A 21,949-nucleotide genomic window follows, 5' to 3' on the forward strand; every position below is an offset into this window, starting at 1 on the left:
ATCTATTTATTTTAATTTTTTTTTAATTTGATGTATATCATAGCTTTATCATCTGTTGTTGTTTTTGGAAGAAGTTATTATGTTAAATTAAAATAAAATAAATCAAAATTACAAAAAAAAAAGGAGAAAAAACAGCTGCAATCGGCCATAAAATAAAATTTAAAAAATTTAACAGCTATGCACAGAAGCACCCTGACAGTTCCACTATAAATTAACACAAAAAAAGGCACAAAGTGGTGCATAACAATTCACCGAAATGCAGCAAAAGAAGTGTTTGTTCAAAGTTTATTGGGGGAGGAGCCCCGAACCTGAACTTAAAATGTGTTCCCCTCCAAAAAAAACACAGCTACGCCCTTCTTGATCAGGAGAAACTGGATAAACAACTTACACAATCATATTTTGTAAAACTAATTATAGATGCAAACAGGTCACAGGAGGCTTTTAATGTGGCGTCTCCTTCCAGTTTGATGTGGTCGGTGTTTATTTAAGAGTCGAGTAGGTTTCAGTCCATGGAGGACAGTGAGAGTAAAGCAATAAAATGTCTGTAAATTAACATTAAATACAAGGATGAAGCACCATGTAGTCTGGTACCAGCACACCTATAAAATAAAGAAGGTCACCTATAACTCATCTGACACTTTGATGCCTTCGAGGTTATAAAATGTATAAAAAGACTGAGGGAGTAACAGGCAGGCAGAAAAATACTTTATCCATCTGTGTTTCAGCTGATTTATTACGAACAACGAATGCTTGATATTATTCATCTTTAAAGGTATATAAATGTTTTTACAATGATTTTTGAACATGTTTCTATTCCTCCTCAGGAAGTCATTGGTTTCCATTTATTACACACATTAAAACTTACTTGACAGTCAAAGTAAAGAACAAATCATACAGAGGCTTAGATAGATTATTTCTAAGGGTGTCATGATTCTCTAAATCCATAAGAATCAATAAGACTTTTATTTTTAAACTCTTAATTTGATTCACTTTTCAACTTCTCTGCATTGACTGCTACGCTATTGTTAGACAACCAAGTCTTGATTTCTAAAGATGAACAGATTGTTGGTTTTATGACAACTGTCATTTACATTTTTAAATTATTATTTAAAATAAAAGCTAAACTGTATAAAGTGTGATGTGATTGCCATATATACATACAGGTGCATCTCAATACATTAGAATATCATGGAAAAGTCCATATACGCATATAGATGGATGTACTTCTCAGAGGCCAACATTTCCATATTAAACATACTTTTTAAAATTGGTCTTTTGTGATATAATTTTTTTTGAGACACTGAAATTTAGGTCTTTATTAAATGTAAGCCATAATCATTACAATTAGAAGAAATTAAATAAATTAAGACATTAAATGTTTCATTCTGTGTATAATGGATCTATATAATGTGTTATTTCCACTTTTTGAATATTGTTATATTATTGATGTTCTAATTTATCCCACAAAAGGGCCATGTGGTCTTAAGAAAGCTTATTTCTAAGGATTTTCTTTTTAGAGTTGAAATTGTGACACCCCTAAATATTTAACCATTAAACTTAAACTGCCTGCACATCAATCCTTCAAACATAAAGAAATAAAAGGACACCAGTTTGTTTTTAAGGATAGAAAGCACTACAGTATGTTTTGAGAAATGGTTTATTTATAACAGGTTCTATGAGAAATACAACAAGCAGAGACTGTATATTCCTGTGAATGGGCAGAGCATCAGTAACCATCGACCATCTGTCAACAAGAAGCAGATCACCTGACCACGCTGCCAGGTGATGCAAATATCTCAAACTGGGACGAGCAAGGATGCCTGTGCAAATGTTTACATCCGTCTGTGTGTATGTGCAGTTTAATGGGGTCAGGTAGAAGGCAGGAAGGCACTGGTTGCTGGGGCTGCCAATGCAAACAAGATGGACATGTTGAACATGTGTAATGTGGAGATCACGTGAAGGCAAATCAGCTGTGACTGCAGAGTTTTAATATAAATGTGTAACTTTTAAGATCCTTTCATTATCTAAGAACAATGATAAAATCTGAATATTAACTAGTTAGTAAAATTCCTTGTTTCTCTTTTAATTATCTTCTCTTTTTTTTTCATTCTTGTATTGTCTGTTAGCAGTGGTGGAATGTGGAAGTACATTTAGTCAAGTAGTTTTGAGGTTTATGTGTACTTTACTTGAGTTTTTCCTTTTAATGTAACTTCATACTTCTACTCCACTACATTTTGAGGCAAATATTGTATTTTTACTCCACTACATTTAGCTGAAAGGTTTAGTTACTTTTCAGGTCGAGATTTAACATCAAAAACATGATCAATTTAAAGTGATTAGACGTTTTCTTTTTAAATTAAACCTCATAACAGTATATTAAGTAGTTAAAATGCTGCTTACATAAATGCATCAATACAAATAATTCAATAATATAGGCCCATTTGGAATGTGTAAAAAAAATCTGAGTGGGTCCATTCTGCATAACAAGTACTTTTACTTTTGATACTTTCAGTACATTTTGATGCTGATACTTTTTTACTTTTACTTAAGCAAGATTTGAATGCAGTGTGGTATTAGTACTTTTACTGAAGTAAATGATATGAATACTTCTTCCACCACTGACTATTTGTATATATGTACATTTGTGTTTATTGTTTATTTGTGCACTTTTTCTTTAACTTATTGCTCAGTTTCTTCTGTGTTTAACCGTTTGTCTTTTTTCTATTTAAGTACTTCTGAGAGCATGTAAAATCAGAGTCAATTCCTTAAATGTTGCATACATACTTGGCCAAAAAAGCCGATTCTGATTTAGATTTTGTAGTGTATTATTTTGCACTCTCAGCTCTCAAGTTTGACAAACTAACTACTTTACTATTAACTACTCAATATATTGTTATGAGATTTACTTTTTTAAAAACTGTCTAAATACTTTAAATGTATCATGTTTTTCATGTTTAATCTCGACCTGAAAGTAACTAAAGCTGCTGACAGCTAAATGTAGTGGAGTAAAAAGTTCAATATTTACCTTTAAAATGTAATGAAGGAGTATAAAGTCACATAAAATGGGAATACTCAAGTAAAGCACAAGTATCTCAAAATTGTACGTGTACAGTACTTGAGTAAATGTACTAGTTACATTCCACCACAACAAAAAGTGATGAAATTAACAACATATACAAATAGTGGATGAATGGTTTGATGTATTTATAGTGAGATTATGGAGAAATCCTGTACTGTATCTTAATTTGTGGACAATAAAGTTCCTGTACAATCTATCTAACAGCAAATGTGTGCTTTTACTGCTTATCTAATTTTATTGATCTAATTTCTTCATGTTGCAGTTTTACAGAATCAGGTTAAATGGTCGCTGGTGTGCAGCCAGTAGAGGGCGCTCTAAACTGCTGCAATATGTAGGGTTGAACTGAGGAGAGTCCTTGGTTAAGTCCTGGTACTGAACAAGTGATGTGTTTTAGGGGCAGTTTTACTTTCAGCAGCCATTAATTCTGCACAAATCATGAGTTAAGACATGTTGGTGGCGTTATGATTGAAAAAAATCATATTAATCTCTCTCATCACAAAAAAATCCCAAATAAATGCAGTTTTTAAAGCATCATTATGATTAAAATGAATTAGATGAATCAGGAAAAGGATGCTAAATGTAAAATAAAACACACTAAGAAGCATTCAGAACCAATGTTCCGTGGAAACTGTTAATTTAATGTAAACTGTAATCACATTATCATAATTAAATCACATGTCAGTCACAGGCAATTAGTCCACTTTAGACATTCAGCCTATTTGCTGGACTGCTATGGAAGTTTTTGGTAATAAATCATATTATAAATGATATTAAAACAAAAGAAAATGCGCTCCTGCAAGCAAATTAGATGAAAGAAATTGAATTAATAGTCATAATTAACCCCTGCTTTTGTTCCAATGCGGTTTCAATGCAAACCAAGCATAATTCAAGTTTTGGGAGGAGGAAGAGGAGGAGGTGGAGGAGGAGGAGGAGAAGGAGGGCTGGTGGGGGTTATTATACTATTGTCCGCCCCTTAATCCGGTTGGCTCAGAGACTGCCCGCAGGCCAATTTGTAAGTGGTTTGCGGAGCTGCCAATCAAAGCAGACATCCTCTCCTCAGGCTGTGGCTACGAAACATCTCAGTTGCTGTGTGGAGAGATTTGACGGAGGGACACTCCTGTACATGGACCATCACTGCGCTGCAATCCGCCGCCTGCTCACACACACACACGCATGTTAATGCCTCGGTGAAATCTGGACGTACACGGTGGAGAAATCACGCATGTGAATATTTATTTTTTTGCATGTCAGGAGGGGAGGAACTAGTCGCCGGGTCCGCGGCTGCTTGTCTTTTCTTATCGCTTCTCCCCCCCTATGTCACTCTAATTAAACGGAGGCATGTGGAATCGCACCAGGATTAGGAATTGCCTCCCAATAGTGTGCCTGCTGTTGACGTTATGGACGGAGGTAAGAAAGGCTCTCATTATTTTACCCCCCCAAAAAATGTTTTTATTCTGCCCCGCATAAATAAAATAAATCTTTGAAAATTAGAAATGTCAAAAGTTGGTGGGCGTGGGCAGATGTATTTGCTCTCCGGCGTTGCATATTCGCATCACATTAATCGATAATTGAATTACGTAGCCGTCAGTTGTGGAGCATGTGATCATGTTACCATGACAAGATTGAAGTCTGAGGAATTGATACTCTCCATTTTAGGCTATAAAGCTGAGATAGCTTCTTTCTTTCTTATATTTTTTGGGGGGTTGGTAGATTGAATTAGGCCTGAATCAAGAAGTTGTAAGTTGCATTGCATCAATTGGCTGCTGCAGCGGGTAATTTGCTCCTGATTGTCTAAAACACCCCCAGCACAGGCTGTTCACGTGCTCCATTCATGATGCAACAAATATATTTTGCATCTTTGATGGTTTTTTTTAATTGGGAGACAGGCACTGTTTTGGCCACTTGTCCATTTTTACGCACCAATCTGAGCCACACAAACCACCCTGTAAGCCTGTGAATATAGGGGCCTATATTTAAATTGGGGTCTTTTTTAAAATGTTGTTTCTAGGTGTCCCAGTCAACCGGCTATTTCGAGCTGCAGCTGATCTCCGTGGAGAATGTAAACGGCGAGTTGGCGGACGGGGAGTGCTGCGACGGCTCCAGGAGCTCCCAGGACCTGCGCTGCACTCGAGACGAGTGCGACACTTACTTCAAGATCTGCCTGAAGGAGTACCAGATGGAGGTCACCAACACCGGCGTCTGCACGTTCGGGGCTGGATCTACGCAAGTTCTCGGTGGAAATATGTTTTCTTTTAAGAGCGCAAAGAATAATAAGATCGACGAGGCTGGCAAGATTTTGATCCCCTTCCAGTTCGCCTGGCCGGTGAGTTGAGATTTCTTGCTCCAATTAAGTCCACAAGAGTGTTTTCTTCCCTGGAAAGAGCACAACACCGAACTCCGTTTAACATTTGGCCAAATTAATGTACAGTTTGTGATGAATAAGTACACATGTCTGGTAGGACGCATCTCAACGCAGTTTATGAATGATTTGGAGCCACTCTCCCATTCTGCATACAGCCAGTACATCACTGCAGCACTGGTCCTGGTAAAACCTCACACTGTACGCATTAGGGTCATGCTGCAGGTTGCATGTTGCAGGTATTTTTTATTGTCAACTAATCTGCAGATAATTGTACCAAATAATGAATTAATAATTTGGTCTATAATAGGGCTGTCCTGGACTACACTAACACTCACAGTCACTATTTGGTTGGTTGATTTAATCTGTAAAACATGAGTTTATTCTCAAACAGTCATGCAAAAATACCGCTTTAAATCTTTGCTCATACATACTTTGGGAATAAGTCATTCAGCATGAAAAAGCATTAAAAATGACTAATTGTCTACAGGAATCTTAGTCAACTCAGACCAAAATGATCAATCAGTCAACTGCACAACTAAAAGGGGACATCAAAGCCTATTCAATGCCTGAAAAACCATAGCACTAAATGTCTTCTTTTGTTAGACCAACAGTCCAAAACAGACAAAATTATTACATTTACTCTAATGTAAGACAAAGGAAAGCAGCTTATTCTAACATTTGAGAATGTGGAACCATTACTTTTTTGGTTTTGTGGTTGAAAAGTGGCTCCTTGGTCTTTCTAACCATCTTCCACTGGAGAGAGCTCAACATCTCAGTCCATTAGTCAACTATTGGTCATTTTAGTCTCAGACAACTAATATTTCTGCAGATGACTAGTCACTTATTCATGCTGAATTACTTTTTAACAAGAATTGTAGTGTTGCTTTTGCACAGTTCTTTGTGGTGAAACTCAGTTTCACAAATCTGCTGATAAAATCGATTAGTCAACAAAATTGCATGAGAAATTCTTTGGTTGTAGAGAGCCCTACTGTAGTGGAAGCCTTGACAGAAAAAAAAACAGTCTTTAAAAGTTGATATTATAGCTAAATAACCTGCAGCTTGATGCCAAATTGAGCATAAATCTTCACCCTTTTGGTTTCATCTTGTATGCATATATGTCATTGAAACGGGGCTTCTTCGCAGCATCCTGTCCTTCATGAGAACTGACACACATCACGGCTAAACGATTGCATGCTTCACAAGGATCCGATTGCAGCTACAGCGGTTCGCAGTGTCATCTGGGTCATCTTTTAAAGTTGCCCTGATATATGAGGGTTGGCTTTGTTCCAATCCTCCAGCCTGCACCTGCCCAGGCCATGATAGGGTAATTAGACCGGGGGAAACGCTTTGATATGTAGACCCTGGAGGGGGAACTCTGTTACTTCTTGTATGGAGAAGCGCTTATGGTGACGCTGTTTAGCTCCAGAACATGACATTCTGCTGATTCACAAGGCAGATAACGCAATCCATCATGTAGGAATTTAGCTTATTAAGACTTCTAGCATTAGTCCACATGGCTTGGATCCTATCTAACTTTTACAAGGCGAAGTTAAACCTGCCAAATCGCCACAGGAGTCTGGTGTGATGCACGAGAATGGCATGTACTGTATTCAGAGGTGCAGCCTGGTTGTATGTGTTGGATGGATGCTTCACTTAATTCTCTATTAAAATGATGAATGAGTGACATTACGGCGTGAGGGTGAAGTATGTGTTTGATGGCTCCGGGCGGTGGATCGGTGCGTGCTGCCGGCAGGTTTTGCCTCCTCTCTCCCTCCCCTCTGCACCCCACAGCTTCCCTCTCCTGCTGTGGGCGCCAGGTGGCCCCTGGTGGCCCCTCCAGGGCAATTAAGTTTGTCTGACTGCAGTTGAGTGATAGCTGATGGATTAGGCACAAGGTGTGCCGAACACTCGTCCTGTAGCACTGAACACACTTTGGGTTGTTTATTTTAGAAGGATCCACTCCAATTTTTTATGACCCATCGCTCCTAATGTAATTAAGTTTGAGTGAATCTATTCTAGGTTACTTTTGAAAATTGAATTTTTTTCAGTTTTTAGAACTGGAAACTATGTTAGGCAGCTTCATGTTTAAATTCAGATTTTAATGTGGTAAAAGCATGTGAATGGTAGCTTGTTGTGCAGACTTTTTATTTGGAAATAGAGCTGAAAAGGATTAGTTGGTGGACAAAATGTAATATGCAATGATTTTGATAGCGGATTAATCATTAAGTCATTTTCAAAGCAAAATCGTGCATTAATTCTAGCTCCAGCTTTTTGGTTGAAATATTCTCATGAATGGGTTCGTATAATTTTCTACAAACACTTTTGCTTATCTTATGTCCTTCAAAATAATGGTCCCTGTTGGTAACGTTGTTTTACGGAAGTGCTTAAGGTTAAGCAGCAAAGCTACTTGTTTAAGATTAGGAAAATTAACAAGGTTAAGCTGAAAATGGCTAAATTACTGGATGCTGTTACATCGGAGACCTAGAACATGAGTAAAGACTTTTTTTAATGGGACATGAATGGTGGTTTCCTGGGTCAAAGCCCTGTGCCTGTGCCATCAAACTTCCCTCCTGCACTTAATGCATCTTCGGTCTGTAAATGAACTCTTCAACATCATCGACATCAACAAAAAGTTTGAAATGCATGACTTTTTGTAGGAATACCTCTGAACTGTTCATGAAAACAGACCGTTTTAGTTGTTGCAGTTAGCTGCTTTTCTTCATCTTAAATGTCAAAACTGAATATTTTTGTTTTTTGGACTGTTGTTTAATAAAACAAGACATCTGAAGACATCACATTGGGCTGTAGTACAATTTGACTGTAAGAGATTAACCCTTTTCACCATTTTTATTGACCAAATCAATTGTTTGTTACAGCTCTTGTTTAACAGAAGATTAATATCATGATTTAAGGCATTTATTTCAGCAAAAATAGCACAAAAATAACAGCTTCCAGTCTCTCAATTGGTCATATTTTGTGGTTATCTTTGTCTTCTACGATATTTGATTATAGATCAGACAAAAGACGTCATTCAAAGATGTCAACTTTTGGCTCTCGGAACTTCTAACAGGCATTTTCTCCAAATAATGAAGGATTACTTGAATTAGATCCATGCAGCCATACTTTGAAGAAAAGATGAAGTGCTTTTTGGAAAATGACCCATTAAAGAATTGAAGATAAAAACTAAACCCAATTTAGGTCCAAATAATGAACAACTGTTCCTCTGAAGCTCGTCATGTTTTTGCAGCCTTTTGTGTTGAAGGCATCACAGGATTTTTCTCTTTTGTGTATTTAATGATTTCAGGGTTTCCCGCAGCTGTTTATAGCGGAGGCGGTCCACCTTTAGTGAATTACCAACTGCCTTTGCTAACGTTTTTTAAGCTTCAGGGGAAAATGGCAAAGGTGTGATTTCACACGGTAAAAGCCGTATATTTAATGACCGAGGCTATTGTTTGGACCGTGAGGTGGGAAGACGGATTAGAGGCGACATTTGCCACCTGGGCTAACCAGTGTGTCGCAGCTACACTCATATAAATCTAACATTCGTGCACGACATAGACTATGGACCAGCCGTACTTACTGGACTCATTGACTGACACCTCGAGGCAGAGGTGAAGAGGGCTATTCTGGTGTGTTGTCTTTCTGTTAAGTGGCCCGGGCTGATAGCGGTGCACTATTCCAGTGCCAGATGTCACAACAAGCCTTGCAGGGTCACTGGCTGTGGCGTTGTTGCTTTCCGCGCTGAAGAAACAAAGATGCAGTGTACTATTGGCTGTGTCATCTGGCCAACTGCCCGTTTAAAGCCCCAATGGAAACCAATGAAGGCCGACTCTTCTGTCATCCTGAACCGAGCATCTGAAAAATGAAATAAAACAGGATTTATTTTAGGTTAAACATTTTGAAATATTGCATCTTTTGTGTGCAAAGCTGCACAGGTTGAATATCTCTTTTTCATTTTCAAATAGACCTTGAAATCCTGAGTTGTGACAATACCCTTTGATGCCTTTAATTGTCTGAATAGGCACTTCTCAAATTCTCAAAGAGCACTTTTCATCTTCCAGTCGAGTGTCGTGCTGCTGTAACAGTGAAACTCATCCAGTATTTCTGGGAAACGCTGCTTCTTCTTCTAAGACATCACAGCCTTGTCTCTTCTCGGCCCAGTTATCATCACACCGGCATGATGTAGGCACTAATGGCTGATTTTACTCAGATTGCACGGTGCTTATCCATCCTTTGGAAGTCTTCCAGTGATCCTCCAGCTCAGGCTTGTTTTGCCAGTAAAGAGACTGACTATTGATGCTGCTGTCACCTCTGGGCTCAGCCTACACTCAGTGTTTCCCCCACAGGTTTGGATTTACTGGAAATGCACAGCGTTTCTGCTGAAAAGATGTGGATGAAGATGAAACTTTTGAAGCAGAGGGAATCTGTTTTGTGGGAGGGAGTCAGGAGACTTTGCTCTTTTATGCAGTTTCATGATTGTGCCTAATGGAGTATTAAGGGTTGACTGATTTTAAAAAAAAAAAAAAAAAAAAAAAAAAAAGACTTGGGGATGGCTAAATGCATGTTTGCAAGTCCATTGTTGTTTTTTTGTTCAAGGATTGGGTCATTTTGGGAAATAAAGCTTTGCGTTAAGTTAGTGCTAGACCCAGGAGAAATGGCTCACCCGGCTAACGATATGGATGTATCATAAGAGACAGGATACCCAACACAAAGATTGCGCCTTTTCAGCCTAATGATAATTGTTCGCCGAATACGTACAGCAGTGTTTCTTCTGCTAGGGGAACATACAAGTTCCCACTCTGCCTATTGGCTTCCCACTGGGCTTGAGGAAAGGTACAAGTTACCGGACCCAAGGCTGAACAAGGATCTAGTAAATTTGTGTGGATCATCTGCATTATTTGCATGTAGAATTTTCACTGTTAACCATCATGATTATTCATCCTAATTTAAATTATTTTTAGCTTTAATTTTATGATTTGACTTTCTGTGATGCTGTTTCAGTGACTTTCTACTAATTCTTATTTCTTTACAAGTTTACAAATACAAAACCACCAAGGGTAGAAAATTCACAATAGAGTCGTTTTAGACCTTGTTTGCAGTTTGAGGTGTCCTGCCAACAGTTTTACAGATATCTTTTACTATTGCGTTCTGAAGGGGAAATTATTTTTGGGGCTGCAAGGGGATGCTTTCAATTCAAAAATTGGGGGAAAAATGTCTGCAAGGTTGAGCGATTGTACCGTATCCTTTCCAAATCACCATATCTCTGTATGGTTTACAGCTATGCTAGCAGGCCTGTGAGGGTACACTTTGGCACAATGATGCCTTTAGCTTGATGCTAACACCAGCATTAGACTCAGAGGTATCTGTTTTTTGTCATAGCGGGGTATACGGTAAAAACCCAACCGCTGCATGGCTACCAGTTTAAATAGACTACTAGAGCAAAACACACAGAGCTCACAAATAAACGCTCGTAAATAAATGTTTGCTCGGTCTCTACATTAACCTTATGTAAACCTTAATTTGTGGTTTTAGAAGGACGTCAGTGCTGTAAATGCGCCTTGGCAACCGCTCCATTGTTTAGTTGGCAGTGATGCAAGACTCCACAGATTTCTTTCCTAAAAACCACAAATTGTTTTTAAATTTCTGCCTGTGTACAAGTTTAACAGACACGATATTATGTGTTAATTTGTGCCCTTCAGAGGTGAAGGTAAGTAACTTTATGGAGAGCCAGGCTAGCTTTTTCCCCTTTGTATTCGGTGTTTATGCTAAACTAGGCTAGGCTAGGCTAATCAGCTCCTGTAGTTAATGTATCAATCTGAGCCTTGTAAAGAAGGAAAATAAACGTGTTAATCAATCTGTTTGAACTACTATTTTAAGAAATAGTGTTCATATTTAAGTACTGTAGTATGTGAATCGTACTGTTGCTCTTGTGGCCTGTCTGATTGAGTTTCCATTTTGCTGAGTGAGCACTTCAGGAGAGAGGACAGAGACACGTCTTACTTCCATTTGATCACTAATGAAATTGCCGGTGGAATTTCTCTACCTCTTTCTCTCTCCCCGCCCCCCCAGCTACATTAGCCGGACGTCCGTTTGATGCGAGCCTGCCTGTAACTGTATCTGCTCTGAACTTGGATATGTATCAGACCTCCCTCGGCTAGTAAATAGATGCATGCAGCCGACCTGCAGCAGCCATCGACCTCCTCAAGAAGCTGGAGCAGATTTTGAATGTGTAGTGTTGATTTAACAGACAGTTTAAACCCGTTAATTCCTGTTAAAATGACACCCAGCCTCTTGAGTGTATCTATGATCAAGGGATGAAGAGTGTGTGTGTACCAAGTTGGTTTGTCTGGTGTGTTGCTCGTGCACTCCCTTGTGTGGTGTGCTGTCAGTCTCTCGAGGCCGATCAGCTCATAAAGTGGGAGGTGTCGACGATTTTCATTCACATTTAAACGTGTTGATCTGCACAGACCTGCTGAAGATTGTTTCTCTTGGAACAAACCCAAACTAAGTGGTTTTGGCTCGCTGCTCTGGCCACGTGTCCTTAAATGCATGTGTTGCTGAATACTTTTTTTTGTGCTACTGTCAAGCATTGTTCTGCATGTCTTCCTTGTAGTACTTGTGCAAGATGCAAGTCAAGGTGTCGCCTCTGAGGTGTTTGGCTTGTTTTTCTTTTCTTTTTTTCTTTTTACAAATGCAAATATCTTCTTTTAAATAGTTTATTGTGCATAATGTTTTGAAAAAAAAAGTTTTTGGGTTTCAAACCAGTTTTGCAACCCGTTTTTGGGTATTGTTTTTTTTTTCGTCATCACAATGTCGACTTGTTGCACTTTAAATATAGTAACAACTTGGGTTGGGCTGGTGTAAAAAAATTCAAACAGGTTTGGTATTTAGCCAAAGACTGGGCTGGACTGCTATACCGGATTTTACCACTAGGAGACACACTCGATTCAACTTCTTCCGAGTGAAACATAATGAGACTGAAAGAGGCCATGAATAAGTGTAGCAGCTGTAGTCCACTTGGTGGCGGTAATCCAATAAACAGAGGAAGCAGTAGAGAGTAATGCTTTAATATTTTGTCCAAAATGTTTCCATATTGGCGCCGTTTTGGTTTTCCTTGAGACTAACTCTGTGGTTTCTCGTCACCCCTAAAAACACAACGTGTGCCCTGTACAACGTCGCCCACCCACCTCTACTAGTATTTGATCTCATTCATGTTGCAGTCCTTGAGCCGAGGCAGTAAATTGTGCACAACCTGTCACACACTAGTGGCTCCATTATTCTGTTTATAAATGCATCTTATTTCATTCATTAATCACATCGTCATATTGCACTGTGTCGCAAAACCAGACGTTGCTCTCCCTCTATCTCTACAGAGTATGTGCAATAGAAAATTCTAGTTTGATTTAGCACCACGCCACTGTTGGCACAGGTTTCTTATGTAGGCTACTTTTCAATATGCCTGAGCCGGTTTGCATAAAATCCAACTGGTTAAACACCGGAAATATCGACTAAACTAGAGTAATAACAAATTGCATGTCATATCTTTCTGTTGGCGCCATTTTATCTGATATGCACCATGCTGTTAACACTCTGGCCAATCGGACAGAAAGTCCTCGCTGCTGCACATCGTCTGATCAGAATCTGCAGGCATGTGAGTGAGGTCTATTAGACTAATGCTGTTGTACCAATCTGCATGGTTGAAGGAGAAAAGTGGGACGATAGGAGTTAGGTGGGTAAACTGGTTTTGCATAAGTTGTTTTAAGTTGTTGTTTTAGAACTTTATTGTGAATATACAGGAATTATTCTGAGTTTGTTGAAAAGCATTATTTTAACGTTATGGCATATTTTCCTCATATTGTGCAGCGCTACCCAGCACAGTACTTCATTTTTGGAGTCTCTTGATTTATTAATGTGGTTGTTTCTGGTTTTCTTCTACACTTCATGCTGATGAAAAACCATCCAGACAGGAACACTTGCAGATCCAGGACAGAGGCTTCAGTTGTGGCTCATTCAAACACTTTGTGCATGTACTGTATGTCTCTGCTCTGACCGAGACTGCAGCTGGCTGTCTTTTGGACACACACACACACACACACACACACACACACACACACACACACACACACACACACACAGAAGCAAAAGCTAACACAGGCTGCCGTAGTAGCCACACCTGATGCGGAGCTTGTCAGAGCGGTTGCTGGGAGACGGCTACATAGGCCTCTTGTAAACAATTATCTTCCCTCTTCGGGCTCCCTCCCCCATCCTTCCTCCTCCTGGTCCCAGGGCTGCTGCGTGGAAAACCACTCACACGAGTCTCACCTGTGATGCAGCTCAGCTCTGTATCGATTATGCAATTAGTCTGAACTCCCAAAGTGGAAAGACGGCTGTTTACTTCGGCTTATTTTTAACAATGTGTGCATTCAGTGATATCTCCCAGCTGTGGGAAACTTAGGTTAAAACACTTTTTTCCCCCCAGGAAACAAAAGTATAAAGATATAGAAGAACAAGAATATAAGACCTCTCCTTTTGTGTTTGTGCAACATGTGATGCAATAAATCGTTCCACCAAGATGAAGTGTTTATCTGCAGCTAACAAGCAAAGAAGCCTTTGTTTGGTCCCCAGTGGTTCCTTTACGATTGTTTAGTGTGGGAATTGAGTGGATGGTTTTAGCGTCTAGCCCACTTGTTGACTCAACTAATTGCTTGAATCTACGCGCTGACACTTCGTTTATTCAAGACTTCATTTAAAAGTTATCTCTACTTCTCCAATAGAACACTTCTGTGCATGATGGAATTTCCCCCCTCCCCTTTTTAATAGCCAGCAATCAATATGACTAAAAAACACTTGCTTTTTAGTCATATTGTTTTGTTCAGTATTTTAAAGCATACTGATAAGGGCTGTCGGTTAATTTTGCTTTGAAAAGCCGGACACCCATTAACCCTTAACTAACCAGTTAATTTTTACAAAAATGGACAAAATTACATGAAACACAAAATTTAATTTAAATTTTTCTATTATTATTATTATTATTATTATTATTATTATTATTATTATTATTATTATTAATAATAATTATATATTAATTATTTTATTTATTTAATAAACTGCAAAGTTGTCTAATGTATTTACACCATTTTATTATAATTATTATATTTGACTTTTTAAAATTTGTTTTACCAAAAATTTTGTGCAGATTTTTTTTCTTTATTCCTTAACATTTTATTATTTTTTACCTTCTGCTTTTGTCATTTGTTGACAAATTAATTTGATTAATCTAAAAGATGCTCTATAGATAGTTTGGTTGCTTGATTGATAACGGATGACGACGATTATTTAAAATGTTCTGCTCTTTCTTGCAAGTATTAATGATTAAAAGTAATTTGTTAAATGAACAAAGTGTATAGTCTGTGAAGGAGTGAGGAGGAGAAGATTCTTCCCAGCAAGACCTTCCCCTTCGTACATTGCTCAATTTGTGTCTCAGAAATCTCACGCACCGCGGCCCGTCGTCAGAGTTTTACGAGCCTGACAGACATCTGTGTTGTTGCTTCGCTCATCAACAAAGATGCAGTGTAGTAGTGAGTGTGTGATGTGGACAGCTGCCCTGTGGAAACCCGCGTGGACTGAACTCTTGTCATTGCCATCTGACTCTGACTGCATTCTTGATATTAAATGGATCTGTGTTGTGGTGCGGCGAAGGAGGCGGCGGGGGGATTTCCTCCGAGAACACTTTGTTTTGTTCATTCTGTGATTTCACATCAGGTACAGCGTGTACGAGTGGGAAATGACTGCTTTTAGGCTCCATTAATTAAAAGGATGTTTTCCCACTCGGTGCCTCGGGGCAACGACAATGTTTTAACTTGTGCAGTCCCAGAAAGGGTCTGGTAAATTTATTTGGTGGCAGTTTCTTATCATTTGATGGAGGATTTTCATCATGAATGTTCAACCTAATTTAAATCCTTTTTTTTAAACTTTTTTTAAAAATGATTTTTATGTGATGCTGTTGGCTGTTTCAGTGACTTTCGACTAATTTTGGACATATTTCTGCTCCGGTTTCCCTCTGGTGCTGTCCTCCTTACCTAGTTTACTTACAAAGTTGCTCGTCCGGATTGCATCCAGAATTTCTATCAACAGTTGTCCTAAAGTTAGTTGTGAACAAAATCAGCCTCTGGCGTTCTTCGTTAGCGTCTCAGTCTGTCATGACGATATGAAGCTGGAAGGAGGTGATGATGGAGATAAGTGTTTGGAATTAGACTTAAGTAGAGCCTTCATGAATTGTTGGCATCCATCATGTCTGTTGCTTCTGTTTGCACGATATTAACCGAAGTATTCCAAAGAAAGTGAATGTCGTATCCTAAGACTACTTTGAATGTGCCAGTCAAAATTCAAATGGGTTATTAGCTGTCATGGAAATACTTTAAATAGAAATGCAGTCATCTGGATCAAAGATGATAGCTGGGCAGACATCCAGCTGAGTTTTGGCATCTTGTTATTTTTCCATAATACATAATCTATAGTATGTCCTTACTATAGTACCACATCCTCTGCAGACCACAGTCGAGGCTACAATGTGACAAACGAGTAAATAAAAAAAATAAAGCAGCAAATGCAATTGTTTTCATACACGTCATTCTGCCGATTATTTTCTTGGTTATTTCATTGAGTCCTAACCTAAACTGTGCTAGGGTCGTCAGGATGTCAGATTTTTCCACTACACGATTATTGTAACCTAATTCACAATAATAATAATCTTGTGATATTTTGAAAAAAAATTAAAAATTCTGTTTTTTTGTGTGCATTTTGTCGCAAGAACTGAAAAAAATTTAAGTATCTAAGAGATGCTGGATTATTTTCGCAAAAATATAATATGTGAATTATTAACACGATACAATATTACAATTATTTTTTACATTTCTTTAAAGATCACAGTTATTGTCATTACTGGTAGATCGCAACGCACCAGTTTGGACTATAAAATGTCAGAAAATAGCAGAAACTTGTCCCTCTAAGTCTAACGTGATTAAAGAATTTTGATTTAAAAGTCTTGTATTGTCCGTGCAGAACACAAATGTTTAGTTCAACATTATACAAAACAGAAAAAAGGCTGAAAATCTCCACATTTCAGCGGCTAGAAACAGCATTTTCTGCAATTTTTGCCTGGAAAAATGACTTTAACAAATCAAAATAGCTATTATTTCCATTTTTCCTTTGATCGACGGTGTGGCTCTCATATTACTGCTTTCAAACATAATGAGACCTGAAGCTGTATGTGATGTTGATAACTTGGGGATTTTTAAGTGGGTCTACATAAGCTTTTGTTATGGTGCTGCAGGTATTCCTATGAGTGCATCATAAGCATGTTTTAGATGCTGAGCAGCCTCTCGTGGGTCTGAGGTCATGTGACGCTTGAGGAAGCTTCACTGTTTGTTTACGTCTGCAGGATCTGACGCTCATCTGTTCTTAAATCTTCTAGCTACTGAACCTTTAGTCTACCACCCATGCACACATTTGACTGTCCTAATATTGCTGTGGTTTTCTTGCAACATGAGTGAAATAAGCTTCTTTATAAAGATCCCATTGACTGCATCAGTGCAGCAGCGCAGCTGATCCCTTGTGAATGAATGACTGCAGCGACACAGTGAGCTGAGGCAGAATTACAGATAAAGTAGTGCTGCTGCTGTTTGTTGACATGAAGATTAATCACCTCCACATTAACTGACACGGAGGAATGAACTCCAGACTTCTATTAGCAACACAGAGAAGACTGTGAGCCTCTACAGTGTATTTTCAATTCCACATGCTGGTTTGGTTTGGCAGGAAATCTGTCAGTGACCTTTGGAATTAATCAGATGACTTCAAACTGCTTTACAAGCAACCAACAAAATCAGGATGTTTAAAATAGTAAAATGTTGGAGAAAAAAAAGATAGAAAAAATAAACACGTGTCAGCAATTCATTTTGATAAAAAAATAAAATAATATTAATAATAATAATGATAATGATAATAATTAATTAATATTTAAATAATAAAATGTTAATAAAATACAGATAAAAACAATGCTGGCAATTCATTTTGAAAAAAAAATGTTTTTAAATATTACAATATTTTTTTAAATAAAAATAAAAACACGTCAACAATTAATTTTGGTTCAAAATAATAATAATGATGATAAATAAATATTTGAATAATAAAATGTTAATTTAAAAGTAAAATAAACACGTCAGCAATTAAGTTTGATAAAATAAATAAAAAATATATGAATAAATGTTAAAATAATACAATTTATAATTTAAAAAATGTAAAAAGTTATAAATGCCAGATTAAATAAATAAGTGAGTTTTTAGTTGTTTTTTCAAATATCAATGTATAACATAAGTAGCAAAAGCAGCATTTCCAAATGTTTTTGTTCTGCTTTGTAGAAGATCTAAAAGATATTTATAAAATAATTTAAAAATCAATACGAAAACTAACCACGTAACCACTTAGAGCCTCCAATGAATGCCTCTCAAAGTGCTGCATGATGCAGTCCCCTCAGGTAAAACTATGAAGTGCACTACGGGTGTGTAGTTGTGAGTTGTGCGTCTTACACCTCTGCACTGATTTGTGTGTTTGAACACGGCGTCGGTGCGTGTTGCCGTGGCCTGCTGCGTCCCCTGCCTCTTGTTAAATGAATGGTGTGCAGGTGCTAGAGGCTCCTTGTGGGGGTAATTAAAGCATGTCATTACATGGGCAGTTAAATTGTCACTGTACTGTTGAACCTGTTTGAAATGATAATGGCGCTCGGCTGGAGGCGGTGCTGTGTTGCTCTCCAGTCAGGCGCCCCTGTTGCTTTGGATCAGGAATTAGCCTGTTAATGTTTCTGGTGCTGTGGTGGCTCTCAGACTTCTTTAGAGGCAAATTAATACCTGAGGAAGTAAAGGGCAAATATCCACGAGAACTAAACCTGACTGAAACCTTTTAAAAGGTGTTTGCTTCTTGGCACACATGATGATGAAGATATGGCATGAGTATAAAAGGTGATCCGGTGCGGTTGTGATGTGATTGCCAGACTTGTCCAACTAGTATTTTCAGAAGAGAATAAATACCTTATTTTGATAAAACGGCAACCTTTCCTTGATTTTTAAGGCATTAAAAACTGCTTTTAGTCCATTTAACTTCCCCCTTTTTAAGCACATTTCCATGTAAAAGCTTGTTCTGTTTGGTGCATTGTTCAAAAGTCATAACACGAGTTAACCCTGTTTGTTTTTGACTAATTATAAGGCAGTAAATTACTCCATGTCAACTCAGACATATCTATTGTTTGCACGTGAAATCATTTAGCGTTTCTATGCAAATGTGCATGTGTTGGTGTTTGTTTTACGTGTTGCATACTCTTGGATCACGCTGGTTAATTAGCACCAGGAGGGGAGGGGTTTGTTGTATTGGAAGTGCATGGGTAATGACCCTGTTGGCATAGTAGCAGCATGCTCAATGGGCCGTGTGTGTGTGTGCACAGCCGGTGTACACCAGCCAGCCAAATGCCTTGCCTTCAGTGCGACATCTCTTGGCACACGACGCTGGCAGGCGACTTGTGTGCAGCAGCCGTCCACCTCTCCGCCCAGCAGAGATATGACTGTCATCCAGTCTGTAACCTGCTTTCTCAACCACACATATCACTGTAGTGGTGTGAATGTTTATTGCATGGAGGTTTGTGGTGCTTTTTTTCATCTGTAGGACTTCAAACTAAACACCAAATAATCTGGTATTGATGCTGGTTTGTCCGCTCTACTGGCATTTGCTTGCATGGTGTTCTTGGTTTAGGTTTGATGGTCTGGCACATGATGAAGACAGTGTTTCTCGTGAGTTCTCGTAACTCTCTTGAGTTATACAGTAATTGCAGTGTTTCTTGGGAAAACATGACAAATGATATGACAGGATAAGAAGTTAATTGATTGTATTTAATTCAAGCAAAGATATCACTAGTTCAGGCTTTTAAAATGTGAGGGTTTGTTGCTTTCCTGTTTTTATTTATTGTGTATCAGGTAGGGTTTAGCCATCTGGCCACTGAGGCCAAAATTGTGATTTTGAAGCCCCCCATCCTCGTCCATGTATACCCCTTTCAACCAACTGGTACAAGATTAGGCACTGGCTTTAAACCGGCCCTGGACCTGCTTCGGTGGAAAAGGGGTAACTAGCAATGGGGCACAAGTTTGCCTTTAACAAAAATGGCATTCATTACATGCTTAAAAAGTAAACATTCTGACTTATCAATGGTGCATAGATGGATTTTGCGAGGGCAACTTTAAGTGGATGCTTTTCCCAAAAATCAGGTCTTAACAAATTCTTTGGATTTGTTCAATTTATGTAATCAAACCCTTTATTAGCCTCTGCCACCAGTATGAATGTTTGTGTGAACGGGTGAATGAGCGCAGTTTGTCATGTAAATCACTTTGAGTGGTCGCAAAGCGACTAGAAAAGCACATAAGTGCAGGTCCATTTACCATTTACCAATATCTTTGGACTGTTTGTTGGACCAAGTTAGCAATTTGAAGTTGTGATCTTTCTGGTACTGAGTAACTGCGATTGACATATGTAAGAGTCCATTATTTCAGTTTCCATACAATGGCATCAATAGTAGGGTGCTGCATGTTTGGTTGCCACTTCTTTTTCTGTGATTTTACGCTAGAATTTTAAACTCAATACAAAGAAGTCAATATAATATAAGAGCAGAGTAATACTTTTTATGTCAAATGGTCTACAACTCTAGCAGGCTTTAACACTTGTTTAAAAGCTGGAACTTATCCGACAAAAAAATTGCCTCCACTTGACAGACTGTGAATGTGGTGCCATTGTTATTATGAATCAGACTGAATGTCCTTGTGAGCTCCAGTTTCGTCTAGTTGCAATCCTGGGACGATCACAGTACAGAAACGTTTATTACCGATGTCAAAAAAGGGTTAAAATGCTCCCAACTTGTTCTCCTCTGCCTGCCAACATCACCACCACATTTGCAAGGATTTTTCCACTGGAGGTCTTTGATCTTTGCCTCTGAGCAGATTGAGGAGCGAGACCGAGAAAGATTTGCATTTGGGTCCCCCCTCCAGGCCGAGGTGTTGGGAAGCTGGTTCACTTCAGCTCACATCTATACTTTTTTCACCCTTGATTGTAAGAAGCTACTCCCCCCAACCATCAAACGAGTTCCCCTCCCATTGGAAACCTGCTCTCAGACTGTCTAGACATTGTGACATTCAGCCTGTTGTGTCTAATTCTTTAATTACCTTCAATATCATTAGGAGTTAATGATACCAAATTATTTAGCTTCCAGTTAAAAGCTAATTAGAATCAAAGATGCAACGGGACATTTCAGACTTGATTAACATAATTTCATGGGATGTCTGTCATTCTATTATTCCTCTATTATCCATTACTGCTCATTAAGACTGACACACTGTTATTGATGCATGTTATTTACCAGTAATTCCAAAGATAAGTCTCTGAAGAAGGTACAAGGTGCTTCCCATGCCATTGTGCCCAGCACTGCCCTTTCTTTTTCAGCAGAGATGTCGTAGCTCGAGTGGCCTTTCTGGAGTAGCGTAGACTGAGCCTGAGTAAAACCAAAAGCTGGGATTGACATCACAGATTAATGAAGATTACATGCAGCGATTACTGGCCACGGGATGAATCGTGATGACCTCATGTCCCATCAGAAGGCAATAAATCAGGAGATGTCAGTGGAACTCCCTGCGGAGGAGTCGGAAACAGGGACATTCAGGTCGCCTATCAATGACACAGGAACAGAAGTAGCTCAAGGTTACAGAGTGTTTTTATAGGGAGTACACATCTAGTTTATTACATGAAAGACCTAAAAAAAAAGAACAACTCCTAGCAGTTTGAAGCCCCAAAGCTTTCCCCGAGAGGTAGAAATGAGTCAATCAAACTTCACATCCACAATGCAGCCGCACCCCTCCATTGATGCCGAATTGTTGGCAGACTGGGATCTCCCACGGGATTACACACCAGGCCTGGATCTCACATTCTTAGTATTCTTCGAATGCAAACACGCACATCGCCCCACATGCAGAGGGCTGACCCCTCTTTTGAAAAAGAAGCGTGCAGATCCCATGCTTAGTGACCCCAACCTGCCCCGGCTTCCACTTCCCACTGCCACCTCTCTCTGCCCCTTTTTTCTTCTTTTAAATTTCAATGGCCACCTTCCACTCACCCATCCACCCGTGGGAACCTACACCTGTGGCTCTCCCAAGACGCCACCACCAACATCACCAAAAGGCGCTTTTGTGATGAAACGATGAGGTTTGGTTCAGTTTTGTGCCCTGCTATGCGAAGATTGAGAGTGTTACATCATTTTCAAACAGAGTCACTGAGTGCATGACACATAAACACCATTTTTTTCACCATTCATGCCCCCCTTTTTTGACTTGAAAACTAGGATTTCTCCGAGTAAATCCTCTAATCCACCAGGGGAAGGGCCGGGATGGGTTTTGGAGATTTGACTGACAGACAGAGGGTTC

General features: G+C 38.8%; 1 protein-coding gene across 2 annotated transcripts in view; it reads left to right on the forward strand.

The window, feature by feature from the left end:
- Positions 1–4,138: 4,138 nt before the first annotated feature.
- Positions 4,139–21,949, forward strand: part of jag2b (jagged canonical Notch ligand 2b) — a 63,003-nt gene continuing 45,192 nt past the window's right edge. For both annotated transcript variants that reach the window (XM_059356272.1, XM_059356273.1), the window contains exons 1-2: positions 4,139–4,486; positions 5,088–5,402. In XM_059356272.1, the coding sequence (XP_059212255.1) occupies positions 4,418–4,486; positions 5,088–5,402 (384 nt within the window). In that variant the 5' untranslated portion in view covers positions 4,139–4,417. The remainder of the gene's footprint in view (positions 4,487–5,087; positions 5,403–21,949) is intronic.

The sequence above is a fragment of the Centropristis striata genome, chromosome 18 (genome assembly GCF_030273125.1).
Source record: "Centropristis striata isolate RG_2023a ecotype Rhode Island chromosome 18, C.striata_1.0, whole genome shotgun sequence".
Taxonomy (NCBI): domain Eukaryota; kingdom Metazoa; phylum Chordata; class Actinopteri; order Perciformes; family Serranidae; genus Centropristis; species Centropristis striata.